Source organism: Bos javanicus, chromosome X (genome assembly GCF_032452875.1).
Source record: "Bos javanicus breed banteng chromosome X, ARS-OSU_banteng_1.0, whole genome shotgun sequence".
NCBI classification, from domain to species: Eukaryota; Metazoa; Chordata; class Mammalia; order Artiodactyla; family Bovidae; genus Bos; species Bos javanicus.
This window is the reverse complement of record NC_083897.1, coordinates 73,761,489-73,786,012: the sequence shown is the minus strand read 5'-3', so window position 1 is coordinate 73,786,012 and position 24,524 is coordinate 73,761,489. Positions and strand designations below refer to the sequence as shown.

General features: G+C 36.6%; 1 protein-coding gene and 1 non-coding gene across 5 annotated transcripts in view; one reads left to right on the top strand and one right to left on the bottom strand.

Annotated features, from left to right (window-relative positions):
• Positions 1 to 9,913: 9,913 nt before the first annotated feature.
• On the top strand, positions 9,914 to 9,985 carry TRNAG-CCC (transfer RNA glycine (anticodon CCC)). Its single transcript has one exon. It is a non-coding gene; the product is annotated as a tRNA-Gly (tRNA).
• A 2,815-nt stretch (positions 9,986 to 12,800) lies between these two features.
• BRWD3 (bromodomain and WD repeat domain containing 3) overlaps positions 12,801 to 24,524 on the bottom strand; it is a 161,166-nt gene continuing 149,442 nt past the window's right edge. For all 4 annotated transcript variants that reach the window (XM_061409612.1, XM_061409611.1, XM_061409614.1 and 1 more), the window contains one exon: positions 12,801 to 18,417. In XM_061409612.1, the coding sequence (XP_061265596.1) occupies positions 17,663 to 18,417 (755 nt within the window). In that variant the 3' untranslated portion in view covers positions 12,801 to 17,662. The remainder of the gene's footprint in view (positions 18,418 to 24,524) is intronic.

Sequence of the window (24,524 nt, the reverse complement as noted above, 5' to 3'; positions counted from 1 at the left end):
ATCCTAATATCACCCTGCTGGACTTGTGGTTTCAACATGTGAATTTCTGGCAACCAGAAACATTAAGTCCATAACACTTGCTAAAGTTCTATTTGGATTTTCTATTTATTCTGTCAGTTTGGGCAGTTTGTGTCATTTTAAGAATTTGTGCATTTAATGTGTTATCTAATTTGTTGGTATGCAGTTGTTATGGACTGAATTGTGGGCTCCTGCCCTGTATATTGAGGACCTAACCCCTAGGACGACTGTATTTTGAAAGGGTCTTTAAGGAGGCAATTAATGTCAAATGAGGTCACAAGGATGGGGCCCTAATACAGTATGATTGGTGTCCTCCTAAGATGAGAAAGAGCCACGAGGGATGCATGCTCCTCAGTGTGAGGAAAGAGCAAGAAGTCTTCCATTTGTAAGCCAAAGAGAGAGGCCTCAGAAGAAAACATATCTGCCAGCACTTTGGTCTTCTAGTCTCTACAGCTGTGAAATTTCTATTGTTTAAATCCCATGGTCTGTGGTATTTTCTTATGGCAGACATAGCAGACTAATACACCATTATTCATGGTGTATTCAGTTCAGTTCAGTTCAGTAGCTCAGTCGTGTCTGACTCTTTGTAACCCCATGAAACCCAGCATGCCAGGCCTCCCTGTCTATCACCAACTCCCGGAGTCCACTCAAACCCATGTCCATTGAGTCGGTGATGCCATCTAACCATCTCATCCTCTGTCGTCCCCTTCTCCTCCTGCCCTCAGTCTTTCACAGCATCAGGGTCTTTTTCCAATGAGTCAGCTCTTCACATCAGGTGGCCAAAGTATTGGAGTTTCAGCTTCAACATCAGTCCTTCCAATGAATACCCAGGACTGATCTCCCTTAGGATGGACTGGTTGGATATCAGTGCAGTTCAAGACACTCTTAAGAGTCTTCTCCAACACCACAGTTCAAAAGCATCAATTCTTTGGCGCTCAGCTTTCTTTATAGTCCAATTCTCACATCCGTACACGACCACTGGAAAAACCATAGCCTTGACTAGACGGACTTCTGTTGACAAAGTAATGTCACTGCTTTTTAATATGCTGTCTAGGTTGGTCATAACTTTCCTTCCAAGGAGTAAGCGTCTTTTAATTCCATGGCTGCAATCACCATCTGCAGTGATTTTGGAGCCCAGAAAAATAAAGTCAGCCACTGTTTCCACTGTTTCCCCACCTATTTGCCATGAAGTGGTGGAACCAGATGCCATGATCTTACTTTTCTCAATGTTGAGCTTTAAGCCAACTTTTTCACTCTCCTCTTTCACTTTCACCAAGAGGCTCTTTAGTTCTTTGGTTTCTGCCATAAGGGTGGTGTCATCTGCATATCTGAGGTTATTGATATTTCTCCCGGCAATCTTGATTCCAGGTTGTGCTTCTTCCAGCCCAGCATTTCTCATGATATACTCTGCATAGAAGTTAAATAAGCAGGGTGACCATATGCAGCCTTGACATACTCCTTTTCCTATTTGGAACCAGTCTGTTTTTCCATGTCCAGTGCTAACTGTTGCTTCCTGACCTGCATATAGGTTTCTCAAGAGGCAGGTCAGGTGGTCTGGTATTCCCATCTCTTTCAGAATTTCCCACAGTTTATTGTGATCCACACAGTCAAAGGCTTTGGCATAGTCAATAAAGCAAACATAGATGTTTTTCTGGAACTCTCTTGCTTTTTCCATGATCCAGCGGATGTTGGCAATTTGATCTCTGGTTCCTCTGCCTTTTCTAAAACCAGCTTGAACATCTGGAAGTTCATGGTTCATGTATTGCTGAATCCTGGCTTGGAGAATTTTAAGCATCACTTTACTAGAGTGTGGGATGAGTGCAACTGTGTGGTAGTTTGAGCATTCTTTGGCATTGCCTTTCTTTGGGACTGAAATGAAAACTGACCTTTTTCAGGCCTGTGGCCACTGCTGAGTTTTCCAAATTTGCTGGCATATTGAGCACAGCACTTTCACAGCATCATCTTTCAGGATTTAAAATAGCTCAACTGGAATTCCATCACCTCCACTAGCTTTGTCCATAGTGATGCTTCCTAAGGCCCACTTGACTTCATATTCCAGGATGTCTGGCTGTAGGTGAATGATCACACTATCATGATTATCTGGGTCATGAAGATTTTTTTTTGTACAGTTCTTCTGTGTATTCTTGCCACCTCTTTTTAATCTCTTCTGCTTCTGTTAGGTCTATACAATTTCTGTCCTTTATCTAGCCCATCTTTGCATGAAATATTCCCTTGGTATCTCTAATTTTCTTGAACATATCTCTAGTCTTTCCCATTCTGTTGTTTCCTCTATTTCTTTGCATTGATCTCTGAGGAAGGCTTTCTTATCTCTCCTTTCTATTCTTTGGAACTCTTCATTCAAATGTGTATATCTTTCCTTTTCTCCTTTGCTTTTTGCTTCCCTTCTTTTCACAGCTATTTGTAAGGCCTCTTTAGATAGCCATTTTACTTTTTTGCATTTCTTCTTCTTGGGGATGGTCTTGATTCCTGTCTCCTGTACAATGTCATGAACCTCCGTCCATAGATCATCAGGCAGTCTGTCTATCAGATCTAGTCCCTTAAAACTATTTCTCACTTCTACTGTAGAGTCATAAGGGATTTGATTTAGGTCATACCTGAATGGTCTAGTGGTTTTCTCCACTTTCTTCAATTTCAGTCTGAATTTGACAATAAGGAGCTCATGATCTGAGCCACAGTCAGCTCCCAGTCTTGTTTTTGCTGACTGCATAGAGCTTGTCCATCTTTAGCTGCAAAGAATATAATCAATCTGATTTTGGTGTCAACCATTTGGTGATGTCCATGTGTAGAGTCTTCTCTTTTGTTGTTGGAAGAGGGTGTTTGCTATGACCAGTGCACTCTCTTGGCAGAACTCTATTACTCTTTGTCCTGCTTCATTCTGTACTCCAATGCCAAATTTGCCTGTTGCTACATTTCTCTCTTGACTTCCTACTTTTGCATTCCAGTCTCCTATAATGAAAAGAACATCTTTTTGGGGTGTTAGTTCTAGAAAGTCTTGTAGTTCTTCATAGAACTGTTCAACTTCAGCTTCTTCAGCATACTGGTTGGGGCACAGACTTGGATTATCTTGATATTGAATGTCTTGCCTTGGAAATGAACAGAGATCATTCTGTTGTTTTTGAGATTGCATCCAAGTACTGCATTTTGGACTCTTTTGTTGACTATGATGGCTACTCCATTTTTTCTAAGGGATCCTACCCACAGTAGTAGATATAATGGTTGCCTGAGTTAAATTCGCCCATTCCAGTCCATCTTAGTTTGCTGATTCCTAGAATGTCGATGTTCACTCTTGTCATCTCCTGTTTGACCACTTCCAATTTGCCTTGATTCATGGACCTAACATTCCAGGTTCCTATGCAATATTGCTCTTTACAGCATCGAACCTTGCTTCCATCACCAGTCCCATACACAACTGGGTTTTGTTTTTGCTTTGGCTCCATCCCTTCATTTTTTCTGGAGTTATTTGTCCACTGTTCTCCAATGGCATATTGGGCACCTACTGACCTGGGGAGTTCATCTTTCAATGTCCTATCTTTTTGCCTTTTCATACTGTTCATGGGGTTTTCAAGGCAAGAATACTAAAGTGGTTTGCCATTCCCTTCTCCAGTGGACCACATTCTGTGAGACCTCTCCACCATAACCCATCTGTCTTGGGTGGCTCCACATGGTATGGCATAGTTTCATTGAGTTAGACAAGCCTGTGGTCCATGTGATCAGATTGGCCTGTTATCTGATTGTGGTTTCAGTCTGTCTGCCCTCTGATGCCTTCTCAGTACCTACTGTCTTACTTGGGTTTCTCTTACCTTGGATGTGGGGTATCTCTTCACGGCTGCTCCAGCAAAGTGCAGCTGTTGCTCCTTACCTTGGACTTGGGGTACCTCCTTTCTGCCGCCACCCCTGGCCTCAGGCGTGGGGTAGCTATTCCCTAACAATCCTTTGGATTTCTTTACGGTAGAAGGTAAAGTCTTAAACTTTTGATTTTAGTAATTTGAGTCTATCTCATTTTTTTCTCGGATAAGACAATGGCACCCCACTCCAGTACTCTTGCTTGGAAAATCCCATGGAGGGAGGAGTCTGGTAGGCTGCAGTCCATGGGGTCGCTAAGAGTCAGACACGACTGAGCGACTTCACTTTCACTTTTCACTTTCATGCATTGGAGAAGGAAATGGCAACCCACTCCAGTGTTCTTACCTGGAGAATCCCAGGGATGGGGGAGCCTGGTGGGCTGCCGTCTATGGGGTCACACAGAGTCCGACACGACTGAAGCAACTTAGCAGCAGCAGCAGCAGCAGCATTTTTTTCTTAGTGTAGCTAAAGGTTGGTCAGTTTTGTTGATCCATTCAGAGAGTTGACTTTTTTTTTTTTTTTTTTAATATTCTCTATTGTTTTTATATTCTCTATTTCATTTATTTCCACTCTAACCTTTACCATACCCTTCTTCCCCTTGCTTTGGGTTTATATTGTTCTTTTTCTAATTTCCTAAAGTGAAAGTTTAGGTTATTGACTTGAGAGCTTTCTTCCATTTTATATATATTTATTATTTATTATTTTTGGCCTGCTGTGCAGCATGCATGATCTTAGTCCTGCAACCTAGAATTGAATCCATGCCCTTTGCATTGGGAATATGAAGTCTTAACCACTGAACTGCCAGTAAAGTCCCTCTTCCATTTTATATAGGTATTTACAAGTATAAATTTTCCTTTGAGTACTCCTTTTGCTGGTTTTGTGTTTCATTTTTTCTCATATCAGTTATTTTCCAATTTCCCCTATAATTTCCTTTGGTCTATTGGTTATTTAAGAGTGTTGTTTTACTTCTACATAAAATTTTCAATTCCCTCCTGTTGTTTGCTTTCATTCCACTATGGTGGGAGGACATACTTCGCATGATTTAATCCTTTAAATCTATTAAAACTTGTTTTATGGCTTTGCATATGGTATATTCTGGAGAATATCTCACGTGTTCTTGAAAATAATGCATATTCTGCTGTTTTTAGATGGTGTTCTATATATGTCTGTTAGGTCTAATTGGAGTAGAGTGTTGCTTGAGCCTTTTGTATCTTTACTTTTCTTCCTAGTTAGTCTATTCATTATTGAAGGTGGGGAACTGAGTCCCAAAATACTGTTTAACTATCCTTTATTTCCGTCACTTTTTGCTGCATGTGTTTGGGGCTGTTGTTAGGTACATGAAGATTTATAATGATCTTAAAGACTGACCCTTTTATTATTCTAAAATATACCTTTTTATTGCTAGTACGTTTTTGTCTTAAAGTCTACTTTTGCTTATATTTACTATACCCTCTCTACTTTTTGCCATCCTTCTACTTTTCATCTATTTGTATGTTTAAATCTAAAATATCTCCTGTATACAATGTATAGTTTTTTTTTTTTTTTTTTTATCTAGTCCAGCATATCTACCTTTTGATTGTATTGTTTAATCCTTTCACTTCTAAGGTCACATATACAGGTGAGTTTACTTTTGCCATTTGCTTTCACTTTTTGTCTCATGACTATTTTGTTGGAAACTGGACATTTAAAACAATATATTGTAGCAACTCTGGGCTTGTTAATGTTACTTGCTTATTTGTTTAGTAACTGATTAGATGATTTTAATGAGGTCTATTTCTCCTCCCACAGTCTTAAGAGTCTAATGTTGTGCCTCAGGGAGTTTGTTTCTAGTATGCCTATAATCACTCTGGGATGACAGCGATTTGAGAAGGGGTCTCTTCCTCTTTTCCTGACTGCACTCAGCTGTTAAACTCCACTAATTAGATGATTCAGTTCTTTTCAACAAAGACTATTTGCATAAATTGCTCTACAAACTAAAGGTTTTGTATTTTGTGTTTGATATTTGCCCTGACCTGAAGAATTCTCATTCCCCAGCTCTCTCCTGCAAACTAGCCTACCTACGTATTGGCCTGATTTTTGTTTTTCACCTGAGTTCTGTTATTTTAATTTTTTATTTGAGTATAATTGCTTTACAATATAGTGTTAGTTTCTGCTGTACAACAACGTGAATCAGCTACATGTATACATATTTCTCTCCGTCTTGAGCCTCCCATGGTCATGCTAAAAATTAATCTTTTAAATTCTTTCTTTACACTTAAAATTGTATTTTATAAGCCTTCCTTTATGAAAATGGAAATATCCTAAAGTAGTTCAGATATTTGTCTTCAAATGAGTAACTTTAATCCATACAATATAAGGGTTATCAAAAATCTAAGAAAATCAAGTCTCCAATGAAAGTATATTTTAGAGATTAGGAAAATGCATAAAGAACATGCAAAAAATTGAGAATAAACTCACAAAGACCTTAGAAATCATTTAGTGATCAACTTCACCCTTGTATAGCTAAAGAAAACTGGAACCAAGAAAGAAAAGGAAATTGGCCAAAGCCACTTAGTCAGTCTCTGACAGATCTAGGGTTAAAATAGACCAATGGGAAGTGGCATGTGTAATAACAGTTAAGTATATATACAGGCTTTGGAAACAGATCTGAGTGTAAACTCTGCCATTTATTAGCTGTGTGATATTGGGCAAGTTGTTTGCTTTTCTACACCTCAAGTTTCCTCATTTGCAAAATAGGGCCAATAGTACCTTCTCAATAGTGTTGAGCTCTCAAGAAATCTATCACTAATGTATCAATTCTGACATTAAAATCTCACCCATCACAAACAACCCCTTTCCAACCCACTCCCTTCAAAAAAATAAAACTCAGATGGAGCTTCCCCTAACCTGTTTCTGAGGCTGCTGTGCTTGAAGGTATCGACACTTAAATCCTAAACACTTGGTGTTCAGTTGCGAAGTCTGTCTGACTCTGTGAACCTATGGACTGTAGCATGCCAGACTCCCCTGTCCTTCACTGTCTCCTGGGGTTTGCTCAAATTCATGTCCATTGAGTTAGATAGTGATGCTACCAAATCACCTCTGCTACCCCTCATCTCCTTTTGCTTTCAATCTTTCCCAGCATCAGGGTCTTTTCCAATGAGTCAGGTATTTGCATCAGGTGGTCAAAGTATTGGAGCTTCAGCATCAGTCCTTCCAATAAATATTCAGGGTTGATTTCCTTTAAGATTGACTGGTTTGATCTCCTTGCAGTCCAAGGGAATCTCAAGAGTCTTCTCCAGTACCATAATTTGAAGACATCGATTCTTGGGTGCTTAGCCTTCTTTATGGTCCAACTCTCACATCTGTACATGACTACTAGAAAAAATATATTTTGACTAGCTAGACCTTTGTCAGCAAACTGATGTCTCTGCTTTTTAATATGCTTTCTAGATTTGTCATAGCTTTCCTTCCAAGGAGTAAGCATCTTTTTAATTTCATGGCTGCAGTCACTATCCACAGTGATGTTGGAGCCCAAGAAAATAAAATCTGTCACTGCTTCCACTTTTCCCCCTTCTATTTTTCATGAAGTGATGGGACCAGATGCCATGATCTTAGTTTTTTAATGCTGAGTTTCAAGCCAGCTTTTTACTCTTCACTTTCTGCAATTAGAGTGGTATTATCTGCATATTTTAGGTTGCTATCTTATCTGGTATCATTGGCAACCAGAACACTAGAGAATTTTATTCCTTATTAACACACCAAATCCCATTCCTCTCTCTCCTCTAGTTAAGATGATTTAGAAATTTCTAAGTTTCCCCTCAGCTTCCCTTTCTCCCCTTACCCTCCACCATAACCACAGTACCTGACTCTAGAGTCAGACTGTTTCCATCAAAACACATAAGCTAGGCCACAGAATGGTGTCCAACCACAGCACAAGGCCTCAACCCAGGTTTCTAGGTTATATTATCCTAATGCAAGCAAAGATTATCAAAGGTATACTAAGTTAGCCAAACCAGACTTGCTCTATTTAGCTAGAAAATAAATTATTCATTTTGATGCCCAAAATAAAGTAGAATTGACTTACTAGAAATTAGGCAGCAAGCCCGAAGAAAATTAATATATTCTATTTTTTACTCTCTTTCTGTTTGATTTTTACAGTAATCTTTGTTGACAGAAGAACTGAATAGTCAATCTGTTAGAAATCAACATTTCTGTTCCTTGAATGACAATGAATGGAATGTGGTTAGAAAAGGTGGCATGATGAAATATGAATGAGACCCATGTAAAATGCCATAACAAAATGCAACTCAGGCAGTCCTAATGGCTTTTCAAAACCCACTGAAGAATTCCATTACTTAAGAATAACAAGGGGAAATCTACTATGTAACAAAGACATTAGCTCTGAGTTTTTGAAGCTTTCCCCCCAATAACCACAAAAACAGGACTGCTATAAAAATAAAATACAAAAACTGTTCTAAAATTCAAATTAGCAGGGGTTCAAATCAGTTTTACTATACTTATACAGCTACTTGAAACCCACTAAATCATCCCTGATCCAAAGTCTTACAAAAAAATCCAAATTAAAATGGTACAAAAGAGGTATGAAAGATGGGTTAAAAACTATTTCCTTTCTGAAACAGTCCTATTTTCCCTAGACATTTTCGATTTAGGAATTTTTTTTAAATGAGGGTAAAAGAGATGAGTGACAAAGTAAATGAGTGAAACTTAGAAGTGATTCAAGGAATGAAAAAAAAAATGAAAACACTTAACTAAATTAAACCCATGGCTTAAACCAGGAACTTCCTATATTCTCTGAGAACTGTACTTAAAACCATTCAAACTCCAAAGGAAAAAGAAAGTCTAGGTTTTGCAGCTGGAAAGAGACCACATTGTGTAAAATAGCGGTAACCAATAAATTTTGTATCATGAACTGAAAAGGATACTTGTATAGACTATTAGCAGAATTAATCCTTAAAATAAGATATAAGTAAATTCTTTGATTTTCCTTGGATATTACCTTTGTGTAAGTATGCATAAGATATGTATTTTCCTACTTATAAATCTGATATCTTTAAAATTTTTAGCTCCTAACTACCACCTCCCCAAAGTACTAAGATGCATAAAGATCCACATCTTAATGTCTCCTTTATTAAATAATCTTAGCCTTAAGCAAAAAGAAATGTGACCTTCAAAGTACACACTGTATGACTTTGCAGCCTTCATTTCATGGACAATGGAAAAGAGGAAAATGGAACCAAATATTACCCCATTAATAAGATACAAAAGTTAAGACTAGAAACCTGGAAGCAGATAGTCTGGATTAATCAAGGCTTTTCTATTTATTAGCCATGTTACCTTCAGTAAATTATTAGATTTCACTGAAACTCACTTTTTTTGATCTGAAAAACAGAATTTACTGATAGTATCATTCTGGTGCTTGAGTATATACTTAAAGATGAAATTTGTAAACTGCAAAGTTCTTTTAAAAAAATCACAATGCTTGGCACATAACAAGTAGTCAGTAAAGGCTGACATTAATTAATACATGTTGACTGAATTAATAAAACAAATAAACAAGCCTGAGAAGGAATAAATCAGTCTTCTTTTAGCCACCTCTTATCATTGATATGAAGAATATAGGCTATAAATTCCTGGTTGTAAGTATTTCTTTTATGAAGGAGATCTTCATACGTATCTGGAAAAAGAATGTAACTCATTATCTCAGATTTTTTTCCAACAACTTTTACCTGAATAATTAAGCAAAGTGATAAAAGATGAATATTTTGACAATGTTGAAACATATTTACCAGTCATATTTTTGAGGTGACTGGAGAATAGAAATATATCACTTAATAAGTATTTTCCTATATTATGATAACTACTCAACACAATTAACAATAAAAATGAATAGCATCCTTCAAAAGTGAAAGGCAATGTGACTATGATCAAGCACTTACTACTCCATACCATCAAACTAGATAAAATTAACACTTATGTTCTTGTATACAAGGTGTGCTCTAATTTATAAATTAAAATTTAACAAATAGGGACTTCCCTGGTGGTCCAGTGGTTAAGACTCTGCACTCCCAATGCAGGGGTCCGGGTTTGATCCCTGGTCAGGGAACTAGATCTCGCATGCCTCAACTAAGATCTGGAGCAGCCAAATTAAAAAAAAAAATATTAACAAACAGAAACAATTCAGAACGACCAGTATGTCATTAATGTTTTAGGTGAACAATACCCAACAGTTATCAAAAAAAAAAAAAAAAAAAAACTTCTAATAAATGAATTAATGTATAATTTGGGCTGAAATATCTCATTTAAGCATGATATTCTAAACTTTTTCTAAAAAGCAAAGAAAAATGAAATTAAAAAACACCTTCAGAGTTTTAATACCTTAAATTACTTGACAGAATACACAAAATACCAAATATAAATTAACATTGTGATATACAAATACTACTTAGAACTGTAACATGACAAAAATCAACCACAAAAGCATTCTTAAAAATGAATAAATTCCACCAAGTAATATTAGTAACCTAAATCAAGCAATTTAAAATGTTTTTATTTCTTCATATATTTACTATAAAACTTATTCTCTGAAGAACATAAACATGCTGAGAAGGCAATCCAACAGTATATAAAGTTTACAAATTAAAGGATACTAGTTTAAAAGTTGTTTTTAAAAGTGCTCCAATGTCAAATTAAGGTTTAATTTGTTAATAATTAATAAAAGTTACAATTATTTATTAGCTGTTTTATAATTGATAAGTGAGAGGTAACTTTATTAAGGCAACTGACATAGCTGGCAAATACTAAAGTTACAAAAATAGGAAAAAAATTTTCTTCAAAATTCAGTAAAATATTGATACCATAAAAAGTTCTTTTTATTTAATGATATATTTGGTTTATTGACAATAAGTAGCATTAAAAAAATCATTTTAAGTACTTATATAAAAGCCCTAAGAAAGCAACCATAACTGTATAGGCTTAAGTATCCAAAGAGAACCAACCCACAGGCTTAATACATAGGTTTTATTTTGTGCATTTATGGAAAGTAGTTTTAAATTATCAGGGACATATAACTCAAGAATAGGGTAGACAGCACTCTGTCCTTGACCTTCCCAACTAGGAAAAAAATGGATCCTCTAAATACTGCTGTAAAATTTTGTTACAAAAAATTTTACTTTTTCTATCTTAAAAGGGCTTCCCCGTTGGCTCAAAGGTAAAGAATTCACCTGCAACGCAGGAGAGGAGGGGCTCAATCCCTGGGTCAGGAAGATGCCCTGGAGAAGGAAATGGTAACGTACTCTAGTATTTTTGTCTGGGAAATCCCATGGACAGAGGTGATGGGCTACAGTGCATGGAGTCACAGAAGAGTCTGACAAGACTTAGTGACTTAATAACAACAATCTTAAGGACACGGAAACAACCTAGATGTCCATCAGCAGATGAATGGATAAGAAAGCTGTGGTATATATACACAATGGAATATTACTCAGCCATTAAAAATAATACATTTGAATCAGTTCTAATGAGGTGGATGAAACTGGAGCCTATTATACAGAGTGAAGTAAGCCAGAAAGAAAAACACCAATACAGTATACTAACGCATATATATGGAATTTACAAAGATGGTAACAATAACCCTGTATGCGAGACAGCAAAAGAGACACAGATGTATAGAACAGTCTTTTGGACTCTGTGGGAGGGGCGGGGGGATGATTTGGGAGAATGGCACTGAAACATGTATAATATCATATAAGAAATGAATCGCCAGTCCAGGTTCGATGCAGGATACAGGAAGCTTGGGGCTGGTGCACTGGGATGACCCAGAGGGATGGTATGGGGAGGGAGGTGGGAGGGGGGTTCAGGATTGGGAACATGTGTACACCCGTGGCAGATGCATGTTGATGTATGGCAAAACCAATACAATATTGTAAAGTAATTAGCCTCTAATTAAAATAAATAAATTTAAATTAAAAAAAAAAAAAACTATCAGGTGAAGTCAGAAAACATCAGAGCCTGTTAATAAGTAATTTTTAAGGTACACTTCTGTATCTTTAAAGAAGACTATCTTTAACCAATCAAGCAACTACACATAAATACCAAACAATGTATCTCCACTTCAATCTCCAAATATTGCAAAAATGTGGACTACTCTCATAGCCATAGGATGATGCTGGAAGGCAAAGGTAGTAAGTTTTTCTAAATACCTTATTTCTTAATTCTAAATGCACAAAATACAGTATATGTATAAAAAATACAGTCTTTAGCCAGCTTACTTACCTTGAAGCAAATGGAGTTCTGACCATTGGGAAGAAAATTCTCAGCAACCATTTAGTTGCAGAAGTGGAATATTCTTGTTAAACAACCCTTCACTTCCTGGCTCAAAAGTTACCTCTAACCTTACTTCTCTCCCTCTTTCACGTACATTGAATCAAAGCACCATTTATAATAGAGTTAAGCCTCTGTGGGCAATTTTACTACAAATAAGAATGGTAGAGATTCATAAGCTCAGCTGCTACAACTTGTAAGAAGCTTTAAACACATCAGAAATATATTCATTTCAAAGAGCTCTCTCTATAAAACAAAATGTTAAATAAAGCTTTGCAGGCTGTTTTTTAATGCACCAAGCAGCCCACATTTGAAATGTTAACATAGTTATTACCTAAAAATGACCCAAAGAATATCTGAAACAACTAAGGAAAAAAAAAAAACCTTAATTCTTTGATAGGAAGAAGCACCCTAATTTCTTAGACTAAAATAATAACAATGAAATACTATATTACAAGAAACAAGAAAGGAAAGGCCTAAGAGTTACATGTTACAGTCTCTGAAGCTGGATAATGGAAAGGTAACTCCATATTTCTTTCTTCTTGTTAATTTATCTCCAGTATCTGAGTTGAAGCACAAAGCAGCAAGAGTGCAACTGATTCCAAACAACTTGGAATTTTATTGTAAACATCCCATAAAGAATGGCAACAAATTAGTCCAGTTTTTTTTTTCTTTGAAGATAATTGCTTATAATGACTAATAACTGCCAAACAAAACATCTTTTATAAACCAAGCCAGTTTAGTTTACCTTTCTTTACTGAATTTTAGTTTAATGGACATTTTGTCCATATACAACATCACATCAACTATTAACTGAATGATTTTCCACCTTAAAATTTACGGATACTAAGAACAAACATAAGGTACAATTTTGTTAATACTTTGTTAGGAATTACAAAAGACAAGGATGATAAGTTACAGGACAAAGAAATAAATTACTGATTGCCATCACCACAGTATTGTTTAAAGAATTAACATTTGTAGTACTGCCTAATATGTATCTGGTGACACATGTAAACCACATTTCCCAAGTGGGTTTCTAAATATTCTTGTATGTGATTTCAAAAGTCAATTACCAATGGCAATTTTAATATGTATCAATAGTTTTATTTTTTAGAAAATACTTACAATGCTTTTATGTCAAAGTATCATATTCTAAATTTAATTAAGATAGGTCTAAGAGTAACAAATGGGCACACATATAAATAAACAAACACATCTTAACTCTAAACTGCAGGGCCTTTCTACTGTACTTCTCCCATCAATGAATCATAAATTGCCAGTTTTGTTGAAGTTTGCTAAATTAGGTACAGTCTTCATTGCAGAAAGAGAAATGAAGGTAAGAGCAAGCAAGAGAGAAATGATGGAATAGGAAATAAGGATAAGACTATATGAGAAATAAATGTCAAGAAATTTGAGGACAATAGATATTATACAAAATACAGCACCATAAATATAATTTAACTTCATAATTAAAATTTAATCAAAACGTTAAATTTGGGAAAATGATCTTTGAATATTCTACTTTCAATAACTTTCATAAAGCCTCACATAACACAAAAATGTTGGGGATGGAATTAACATTTAAAACAATGAACTTTAAATGTTAAAAGTTCCATTTCTTCCCCCAGAAGTAATTATGTATTTCCCAACTCAAAATGTTGGTTATTGTTTAAAAGGCAGGATATCAAAGTATACTGAAAATTATGTAGTTAAGTCTCCCTTCTGTGGATGTGAAAATTCCAACTTAAAAAGAAAATGCCAACTTTAAACCTAAGTACCAGTTGATAAATGTGCATAAAATAATTCCCGAGATATATAAGCAAGTAATAGATGTTTAATTTTATCACTACAAGATACAAATTTTGAAAAATTCTCCAAAAAGTTTTTATCAAAAGTTAGAAGTGGCATACACATCTTTCTATTTCAATCATTCTGTTATTATCTGATGACAATCTAGGATTACAACAAAAGCAATGACAAAGGTAAATCACTCAAATTTACTTTAAAATATCGGAAGGCTGAGTTAGATATCTGAGCACACAGTTGTGCAGAATAAGATTTAATAATTTTACTCAGTTTCCTAGCCTCTGGGTGAAACAAAGTGCTGTATGGAAGAATTCTAGCACAAGCCTGATCTCTGGGAAAGGAAATGGACAAAGAAACACATGAAAGAAGGGCAAATAAAATTTTAAAAATAGGGCATATGTACACAACAAAACGTAGATTGTTTATCTAGAAGGCATAATGATATGGATAATCAAGCAGTATATATGCTGGGTAAGTGCTTTACAACAGAAGCAATGAATTGGTAGACAGTGAATACAGCTGTCTTCCATATAAACTTTTTTTTTTTTTAATGTCTGAGATAAAACATGTTAAATTGAGGGAAAAAAATCTACATATAGATCTGTGCACACACACACAAATTTAGTCATTACACTAAGAGGCCAGTGAATGTTTTAGAGAGCATCCTGTTGCTGGAAGAGATACACACAGCAAGCCATAGAAGCAACACAATCTGTTTCATAAACAGATACACATGCTAGAATCTTAAAGCTGGGAATTTAAACATTATTAGCATTCATGAGAAACATTACAATTCATTGACTATTAATATCTAGAACGGGAATAGGCTTGTACATGTATATGCTCTCATGGACCTAAATGTAACTTTTTTCTTAGAAATTCATTTAAAATTTAGACTTTTTTTTTTTTTTTCAAATTTCTTAGCTCATTTCCTACTTGCTTTGCTATGGCTAAACCCAGATCTTATTTAGGTTTAAAGAACCTCTAAAAAATTAAAGTGATAAAATATCAATGCAATACAAATTACAACACATTCACAAGAGGTGATATTACAAAAAAAAAAAAAAAAGCAAAGTATAAATTGGGGGGTGGGAATCCAGATATAAAGGTAAAAACACTGTCTTCCAAACTTTTATTTTTACACTTATTAAAATAATTTGCATGCAAACAGAAAATTATCTGTTTTGTAGTAAGTGAAAACTATGCTCATCTAACATACCCTGGTGACTAACTCTTTACATCCTAGTAACTGAAGTCAACATTACAGCAAAATGCTGTTCACTAGTATTTTCACAGTATCTCACTACATATAAAATATTCTTTAAAATGTCTTCACCCTTTTTATTCTAATTATCTAAACCTAGAAAATCTTGACATTTGGGAAATAAATGTGCCATTTTTATTTTTCAAAATAAATTATAAATAAAGCTTGAGATAGCTAAACCACACAAATGGCAATTCTTCTACATTTCAAGAGGTCAGCTCTTCATAGAAGAATGTCAAAAAAAATTTTCACACTACAACGATATACATGATACACATTTGGATATATCCATGAATTTAAGTAACTATGTTACTTTGAATAGGGTAGGCCAAAGTGTTATCAATTCCAGGAAAACACAGGCACAAATTTAGTCTAAATGTCCAAGATATGAATAACTAAAATAGTACATTTTATCAAAAATCAAATGTAGAGTTTTAAACATGAATGTTTTTAAATATATATATTATGGGTTAAAAGTGGCAGCTGAGTTACAACCAGAAGTAATTTTGGTTTAGTGAAAAGTAGACTACAACAACCAAAAATAAACTTGATCTACTGTCAGGAAATATAAATTAGTTCCATTAATAATTTGCAATACTTTCTTAAAGCCTGAACATCATTTCTACTGCAAGTGAAAATTGTTTAAAGATGTTAGTCCAAGAAAACCCTCTACCCAACCCAACCAAAAAAGCAATGCTATGTGTGTACTCCTTCCTCTGCACTTAAGGATTTTCAGATGCATGAAATGAATAAAAACATGAGACAAATACATTAGCTTAAGAAATATCCTGGGATTACTAAGCATATATTAAGAAGTTCCTTTTATTCCATAAGTTTGATTTATGGGCAAACTGGTTGTTACAAAAACAGAGATCAATATTATTCTTACCTCAAAAATCTAGGTTATCTAATGAATTAGCAAATTTGCAACCCCTCAAATTTGAGGAGTAAAATTGATCTTGGAACTCAAGCTCACTTATGGAACCAATGTGCACTCTACTGCTGTAAACAAGACCATAGGGTTTATTTTTAATATATAAAATAATGACTCAAAATATCAGTGTGCAGTGCAACCAGGTTCTATTCTGAAAGATTAACAGAAGAACCCTTTGGAATGGTATGAGCTGAACCTACATTGATTCAAAATATTAGCTAGCTAAAACATTCCAACTCAAACTAGGTGCTGTGCTACATTTTAAAATTCAATACCAGTCACTCACAGCTGTTAAATAGCAAGTGGTAGCAGGGATATATAAGCAGTAGATCAAGTCTACTTACACAAATACGCTCTAAGAAAAGCCTAATAAGGTAGAGCTTATGATACTTGAGAAAATTTAATTACAACTATTCATTTGAGAGCCAATACAATTATCAACAACCTCTCAGCTTATAACTTATGAGTATTCATTCCTACCATGCTTGTTCTATTTCTCCTTAGTTTCTCCTTATAATGAATAACAGCATCTATTTTTCTTAATGTTTCCAGTAGTTGTAGTTAATAGAGGTAGCTGAGCTACTATTCAGTTATTCTTTGTGGATGAGGATTTTTCAAATGTTTAAGTTATTCTTTAAGCTACACAAGTTCTATTAATGCAATAAAATTTAACAGAAAAAAGAAAATGGATGCAAGAAACTTTTGCATTTGGCACCTTGTCTAGATCGATACCTCAAGTATTCTTTTTTAATAAAGTTAATGCACACATCAGGACACACCACAAAGATCTGCTACATATTTACAAGGCACCAACCCTTTCTTACCTTTAACATGAATTAAGCAAATCAATGAAAAGCATATTAAGAACCCCCCACCCCCCAAAAAAAAACTGTAGTATAAATATATACTTCAGTTCAGTACAATTCATGAAAGTTTGGCCTGGGAAGAGTAAAATAATCCAGATCGTTCTTACAATATAGAAACTGTAAACATTTAATAGCTGCCTTTAGGATTGGTGTATTGTGCAAAAGTTATTATTACTGGTACAAGAATCAAAATGGCAAAAACAAACTATATAAAACTCTGTAAGAAGGTGCTATACTTCTGTGATACAAAAGCAAAAGAGGGATATTCCATTTAGATAAAAATGTCATGCTACTCTTAAGAAGCTGAATGCTCCCTTAATGTAGTAAATCTGTAGTGTGTCTGTGGTTTGTGTGTGTGTGTGTGTAGAATTTTTTTTTTAAAATTTAAGGCCTAATGAGTAAGGCTTGTTTGAACAAATGAAGTGTGGAGATCAAAAGTCTTGAAATAAATGTATACTGGCATAATGGAAAAGCACCAATGTGAAAGGAAGCAGAAGTCCCCACACAACTTGCTTTGTAGATTTCCTGGTAAATTCCCTGCAGTAGAAGGCCATTGAATTTTTTAAATTATTCTAAATTTATTAACTGCTAATAATTCCATCCCATGAGATGGCTAACCCTGGCTTTTTCTGTCATTTTACGCACTCTGCCTGATCTGGATGTACCAAGATTCAGAGGATCTTCAGTGGACACAAAATTGTCATTATCAGAATCATCATTATATAAAACAGTCCTCCTGCCTTGGTTTCTTGTTTTAATTCGAGGCAGTCTACTGAAGCGTCCTGAAAACATAGTATCAAATTCATCATCTGTAATACGTGCACGTTTGGCTCTGGTGGCTCCTCTAGAAGCACCTCTTCCGCCTCTCCCTCTTCCTCTCCCTCTCCCACCACCTCCACCTCTTCCTCGACTGCCTCGTCCCCTGCCTCCTCTTCCTCTGCCTCCTCTACTCCATCTACCCCATCTTCCCCATCTGCCCCTTCCTCCCGTGCCTCTCGTTTTCCAGTTTCTTTTGCCATTGGCATACTGCTTTCTGAGTTTTCTTTTAGGCCTAGTTTGTATGAATTTGCTATAATCATGGTCTCCATCTACATAATCTTGATCTGTTCTGGAAGTTGATTCAGAGTCAGAATCAGAACCACAGGTACTTTCAGAACTTAAACTGGATTCTAACTCTCCACTCTCTGAGGAGGATAAATGTGATTTCTCTTTTGTTTCTTTTTTTTCTTTCTCTTCTCTTCCCATGATTTCATCTTCTTCTGATGCACTAAGTAGTCTTCTCTTGATTCCTGTCCGGGGCTCTCTGCCATCACCATTTGTAAGGGGTCCATCAATGGAGTGATCTAAATCAAGATGAATAAATTTTTTTAAGTTAAGCTTTGACACTGATAAGATGATTATGTATGTTCAAAAATTAAGAAACTGTCAAAAAATATTTCGTGCCCAAATATAGATGGTGTAAAACCATACAGAGTGTTGGAGTATGAATTTAAATCTGTTTGAAATGGAAGATGTTGTTGTTTAGATGCTAAGTCATGTCTGACTCTTTTGCAACCCCGTGGGCTGCAGCCTGACAGGCTCCGTTGTCCATGGGATTTCTCAAGCAAAAATACTGGAGTGAGTTGCAATTTCCTCCTCCAGAGGGTCTTCCTCACCCAGGGATCGAACCTACATCTCTTACATTAGTAGGCAGATTCTTTATCACTAAGCCACCAGGGAAGCTCCTGAAATGGAAGATACTAAGGATTTTATTTTTGTCTGACTAATTTTCGCAGGGATGAAGGGACTGTGTAGGGATGACAGGGGATGAAAAAGCTAGGCAAAAATTTAAGGGCTTGAACTCTAGGAGGGAACATGGGCACATGTTCAGAATAATCTTATGCATTCATTAGGCATTGCACTGGAATTGGCATTGATGGAATGCCACTGGAATACGGCAATGGACATTGGAATATGGCAATGATGAGACAAAGTATTTGCTCCTTGAATTTATATTTTATATTTTAGTGTGAAACCCTGATAGACAATGAAGCAGACAAATAAATAATTTCAAGTACTAAAATGGGTTATAAAGAAAAGGAAAAGTGGGTAAAGAAAAGAGTGTGAATGTATGTATAATAGCTAGGGAAGACTTTTCGGCTGAGGCAGTATTTTGGAAAAAACTGAATGAGGTGATATCTGGACTAACACTGGAGGAAACAGAAACCAGTAAAATTAAGAGTAGAAGAGAAAAATAGGAAATAAGTTGGAGATGACAGCCAATGTAGGATTTTAAAGCTAGAGAATGACAGGATTCAATTTACATTAAAAGAGTGCTATGGTTGCTATCATCTGAGTTAATATTAGCCATTCCAGTTCATTTTAGTTATCTGATTCTAAAATGTTGACGTTCACTCTTGCCATCTCCTGTTTGATCACTTCCAATTTGCCTTGATTCATGGACCTAATATTCCAGGTTCCTATGCAGTACTGCTCTTTACAGCATCATACTTTGCTTCCATCACCAGTCACATCCACAACTAGGTGTTGTTTTTGCTTTGGCTCCATCTCTTAATTCTTTCTGGAGTTATTTCTCCACTGATCTCCAGTAGCATATTGGGGACCTACTGACCTGGAGAGTTCATCTTTCAGTGTCCTATCTTTTTGCCTTTTCATACTGTTCATGGGGTTCTCAAGGCAAGAATACTAAAGTGGTTTGTCATTCCCTTTGAAGTGGACCACATTTTGTCAAAACTCTCCACCATGACCCATCTGTCCTGGGTAGCCCTACATGGCATGGCTCATAGTTTCATTGAGTTAGACAAGGCTGTGGTCCATATGATTAGATTGGTTAATTTTTTGTGATTGAAGGCAAGAAACCCTTAGAAGAAATGGAGTAGCCATCATAGTCAACAAAAGAGTCCGAAATGCAGTAGTACTTGGATGAAATCTCAAAAACGACAGAATGATCTCTCTCCGTTTCCAAGCCAAACCATTCAATATCACGGTAATCCAAGTCTATGCCCTGACCAGTAACGCTGAAGAAGCTGAAGCTGAATGGTTCTATGAAGACCTACAAGGCCTTCTAGAACTAACACCCAAAAACGATGTCCTTGTCATTATAGGGGACTGGAATGCAAAAGTAGGAAGTCAAGAAACACCTGGAGTAACAGGTAAATTTGGCCTTGGAGTACAGAATGAAGCAGGGCAAAGGTTAATAGAATTTTACCAAGAGGACACACTGGTTATAGCAAACATCCTCTTCCAGTAACACAAGAGAACACTCTACACGTGGACATCACCAGATGGTCAACACCAAAATCAGATTGATTATATTCTTTGCAGCCAAAGATGGAGAAGCTCTATACAGTCAGCAAAAACAAGACTGGGAGCTGACTGTGGCTCAGATCATGAACTCCTTTTGTCAAATTCAGACTTTAATTGAAGAAAGTACAGAAAACCACTAGACCATTCAGGTATGACCTAAATCAAATCCCTAACAATTATACAGTAGAAGTGAGGAATATATTCACAGGACTAGATCTGGTAGACTGCCTGATGAACTATGGACAGAGGTTCATGACACAGTATAGAAGAGAGGGATCAAGGCCATTCACAAGAAAATGAAAAGCAAAAAAGCAAAATGGCTGTCTGAGAAGGCCTTAAAAATAACTGTGAAAAGAAGAGAAGCAAAAAGCAAAGGAGAAAAGGAAAGATACACCCACCTGAATGCAGAGTTCCAAAGAACAGCAAGGAGAGATAAGAAAGCCTTCCTCAGCGATCAATGCAAAGAAATAGAGGCAAACAATAGACTGGAAAGACTAGAGATCTCTTCAAGAAAATTAGAGATACCAAGGGAAAATTTCATACAAAGATGGACTTAATAAAGGACAGAAATGGTATGGACCTAACAGAAGCAGAAGATATTAAGAAGAGGTGGCAAGAATACACAGAAAAACCATACAAAAAAGATCTTCATAAACAAGATAATCACAATGGTGTGATCACTCACCTAGAGCCAGACATCCTGGAATGTGAAGTCAAATGGGCCTTATGAAGCATCACTATGATCAAAGCTAGTGGAGGTGATGGAATTCTGGTTGAGCTATTTCAAATCCTAAAAGATGATGCTGTGAAAGTGCTGCACTCAGTGTGCTAGCAAATTTGGAAAACTCAGCAGTGGCCACAGGACTGGAAAAGGTCGGCTTTCATTCCAATCCCAAAGAAAGGCAATGCCAAAAAATGCTCAAACTACCACACAATTGCACTCATCTCACACATTAGTAAAGTAATGTTCAAAATTCTCCAAGCCAGGCTTCAACAATACTTGAACTGTGAATTTCCAAATGTTTAAGCTGGTTTTACAAAATGCAGAGGAACCAGAGATCAAATTGCCAACATCCACTGGATCACTTAAAAAGCAAGAGAGTTCCAGAAAAACATCTTCGGCTTTATTGATTATGCCAAAGTAACTGTGTGGATCACAAGAAACTATGGAAAATTCTGAAAGAGATGGGAATACCAGACCACCTGACCTGCCTCTTGAGAAATCAGTATGCAGGTCAGTAAGCAACAGTTAGAATTAGACATGGAATAACAGATTGGTTCCTAATAGGAAAAGGAGTACATCAAGGCTGTATATTGTCACCTTGCTTATTTAACTTATATGCAGAGTACATCATGAGAAACACTGGGATGGATGAATCAAAAGCTGGAATCAAAATTGTGGGGAGAAATATCAGTAACCTCAGATATGCAGATGACACCATCCTTATGGCAGAAAGCGAAGAAGAACTAAAGAGCCTCTTGATGAAATTGAAAGAGGAGAGTGAAAAAGTTGGCTTAAAGCTCAACATTCAGAAAACGAAGATTATGGCATCTGGTCCCATCACTTCATGGCAAATAGATGGGGAAACAGTGGAAACGGTGGCAGACTTTTTTTTACTTTTTTGGGCTCCAAAATCACTGCAGATGGTGACTGTAGTCATGAAATTAAAAGACACTTACTCCTTGGGAGAAAAATTATGACCAACCTGGAGAGCATATTAAAAAGCAGAGACATTACTTTGCCAACAAAGTTTCATCTAGTGAAGGCTATGGTTTTTCCAGTAGTCATGTATGAATGTGAGAGTTGGACTATAAAGAAAGCTGAGTGTTAAAGAATTGATGTGTTTGAACTATGGTGTTGGAGAAGACTCTTGAGAGTCCCTGAACTGCAAGAAGATCCAACCAGTCCATCCTAAAGGAAATCAGTCCTGAATATTCATTAGAAGGATGGATGTTGAAGCTGAAACTCCAATACTTTGGCCACCTGATGTGAAGAGCTGACTCATTTGAAAAGACCCTTATGCTGGGAAAGATTGAAGGTGGGAGGAGAAGGAGACGACAGAGGATGAGATGGGCTGGATGGGATCACTGACTTAATGGACATGAGTTTGGGTAAATTCCGGGAGTTGGTGATGGACAGGGAGGTCTGGCGTGCTGCGGTCCATGGGTTGCAGAGTCGGACACTACTGAGCGACTGAACTGAACTGAACTGAGGGTTGCTGTGCTATGGAAAATAGTTGTGGAAACAATGGAAAAAGTGACAGACTTTATTTTCTTGGACTGCAAAATCACTGCAGGTTGTGACTGCAGCCATGAAATTAAAAGACACTTGCTCCTTGGAAGGAAAGCTATGACTAACCTAGACAGCATATTCAAAAGCAGTGACATTACTTTGCTAACAAAGGTCCATCTAGTCAAACCTATGGTTTTTCCAGTAGCCATGTATGGATATGAGAGTTAAATCAAAAAGAAGGTTGAGTGCCTAAGAACTGATGCCTTCGAACTGTAGTGTTGGAGAAGACTTAGACAGCAAGGAGATCAAACCAGTCAATCCTAAAGGCAATCAACCCTGGAATATTCATTGGAAGGACTGATGCTGAAACTGAAATTCCATTACTGTGTCCACCTGTTTCAAAGAGCCTGATGCTGGGAAAGATTGAAGGCTGGAGGAGAAGGGGATGACAGAGGACGAGCTGGTTGGATGGCATCATCACTGAGTCAATGGACATGAGTTTGAGCAAGCTCCAGGAGATGATGAAGGACAGGGAAGCCTGGCATTCTGCAGTCCATGGGATCGCAAAGGGTTGGACATGACTGAGCATCTGAACACCAAAGGTTGCTGTTCAGAGAACAGAACAGAGAAGGGGCAAGACTGGAAGCAGAGATCAATTGACAGTACACTGTAATAGACATGATATGTAATATATCATGAGAGATTTACCAATTGAGGTGGTGAGAAGTGATTGGATTTACATATTTCCTTCTGGAGGAGCTATCAGAACCAACATTTATAGTTCGAACTGACAGGATTTGTTGACTGTCTGGATATGAAATACTAAGTAAAAAGGAAAGTCAACTCCAAGGTTTTATGGCCTGAATAACTTGGTGGATGGTGGAGATATTTTGTTTGGTTAGAGAACAATGAAGGAGAATAGGTTTGGGCAAGCTGTTGAAAAAAATAGAGATTCCAGATTTAAATACTATCAGAAATCTTAAGGCATTTTAAGAAGAAAAAGAAAATCAGGTGGATATCGCAGTCTAGAAATCAAGGGAGACCTGAATAGAGCTGGAGATATAGTTTTGGAAATTTTCAGTAAAAAAGTAACATTTAGGGTGAAGAGAACTGAGAAAGCTCATCGAGAGAGCAAGAAGTTGACTGAGGACTGAGACTTGATATATTTCAACATTTAAAGATAAAAAATAATTGGCAAAGATAAGCAGGGTAGGAGGAAAACAGGACAGTGGACTGGAAAAACTGGAGAGAACAAAGAGTAGGGTTGTATGGTAATCATAACTACAAGATTGGCATAAGTGTTATGGACTTAATTTTGTGTGCCCTCCCACCTTTTGCCAAATACATATGTTGAAGCCCTAGCCCCCAATATGACTATATTTTGAGACAAGACCCTTATAGAAATAATTAAAATTAAAAGAAATCATAAGGGTAGATGGGCCCTAATACACTAGGACTGGCATCCTTAGAAGAGAAAGACACACCAATGCTTTCTGGCTCTCCCTGACTGTGTATATAAAGAAAAAGCCACATGAGGACACAGGGAGAAGGTAGCCATCAGCATGCGAGGAAGAAAAGTCCTCACCAGACACCAATCCTGCTGGCACCTTGATCTTGGATTTTGAGCCTGCAGAACTGTGAGAAAATAATGTCTATTGCAGATTTATGAAAAGGTGCACAACATCTCTAATCATCAGGGCAATGAAAATCAAAACCACAATCAGGTATCAGTTCACAGCTGTTAGGATGGCTAATATTGAAAAGATAAAGACTGGCAGTGGTTAAGACTACACACTTCCAATGCAGGGGGTGTAGGTTCAATTCCTGGTTGGGGAACTAAGAACCCACATGTTGCACAGCACAGCCAAAAATTTCTAAAAACTAAATAATAAAATACAAAATTGAAAAAAG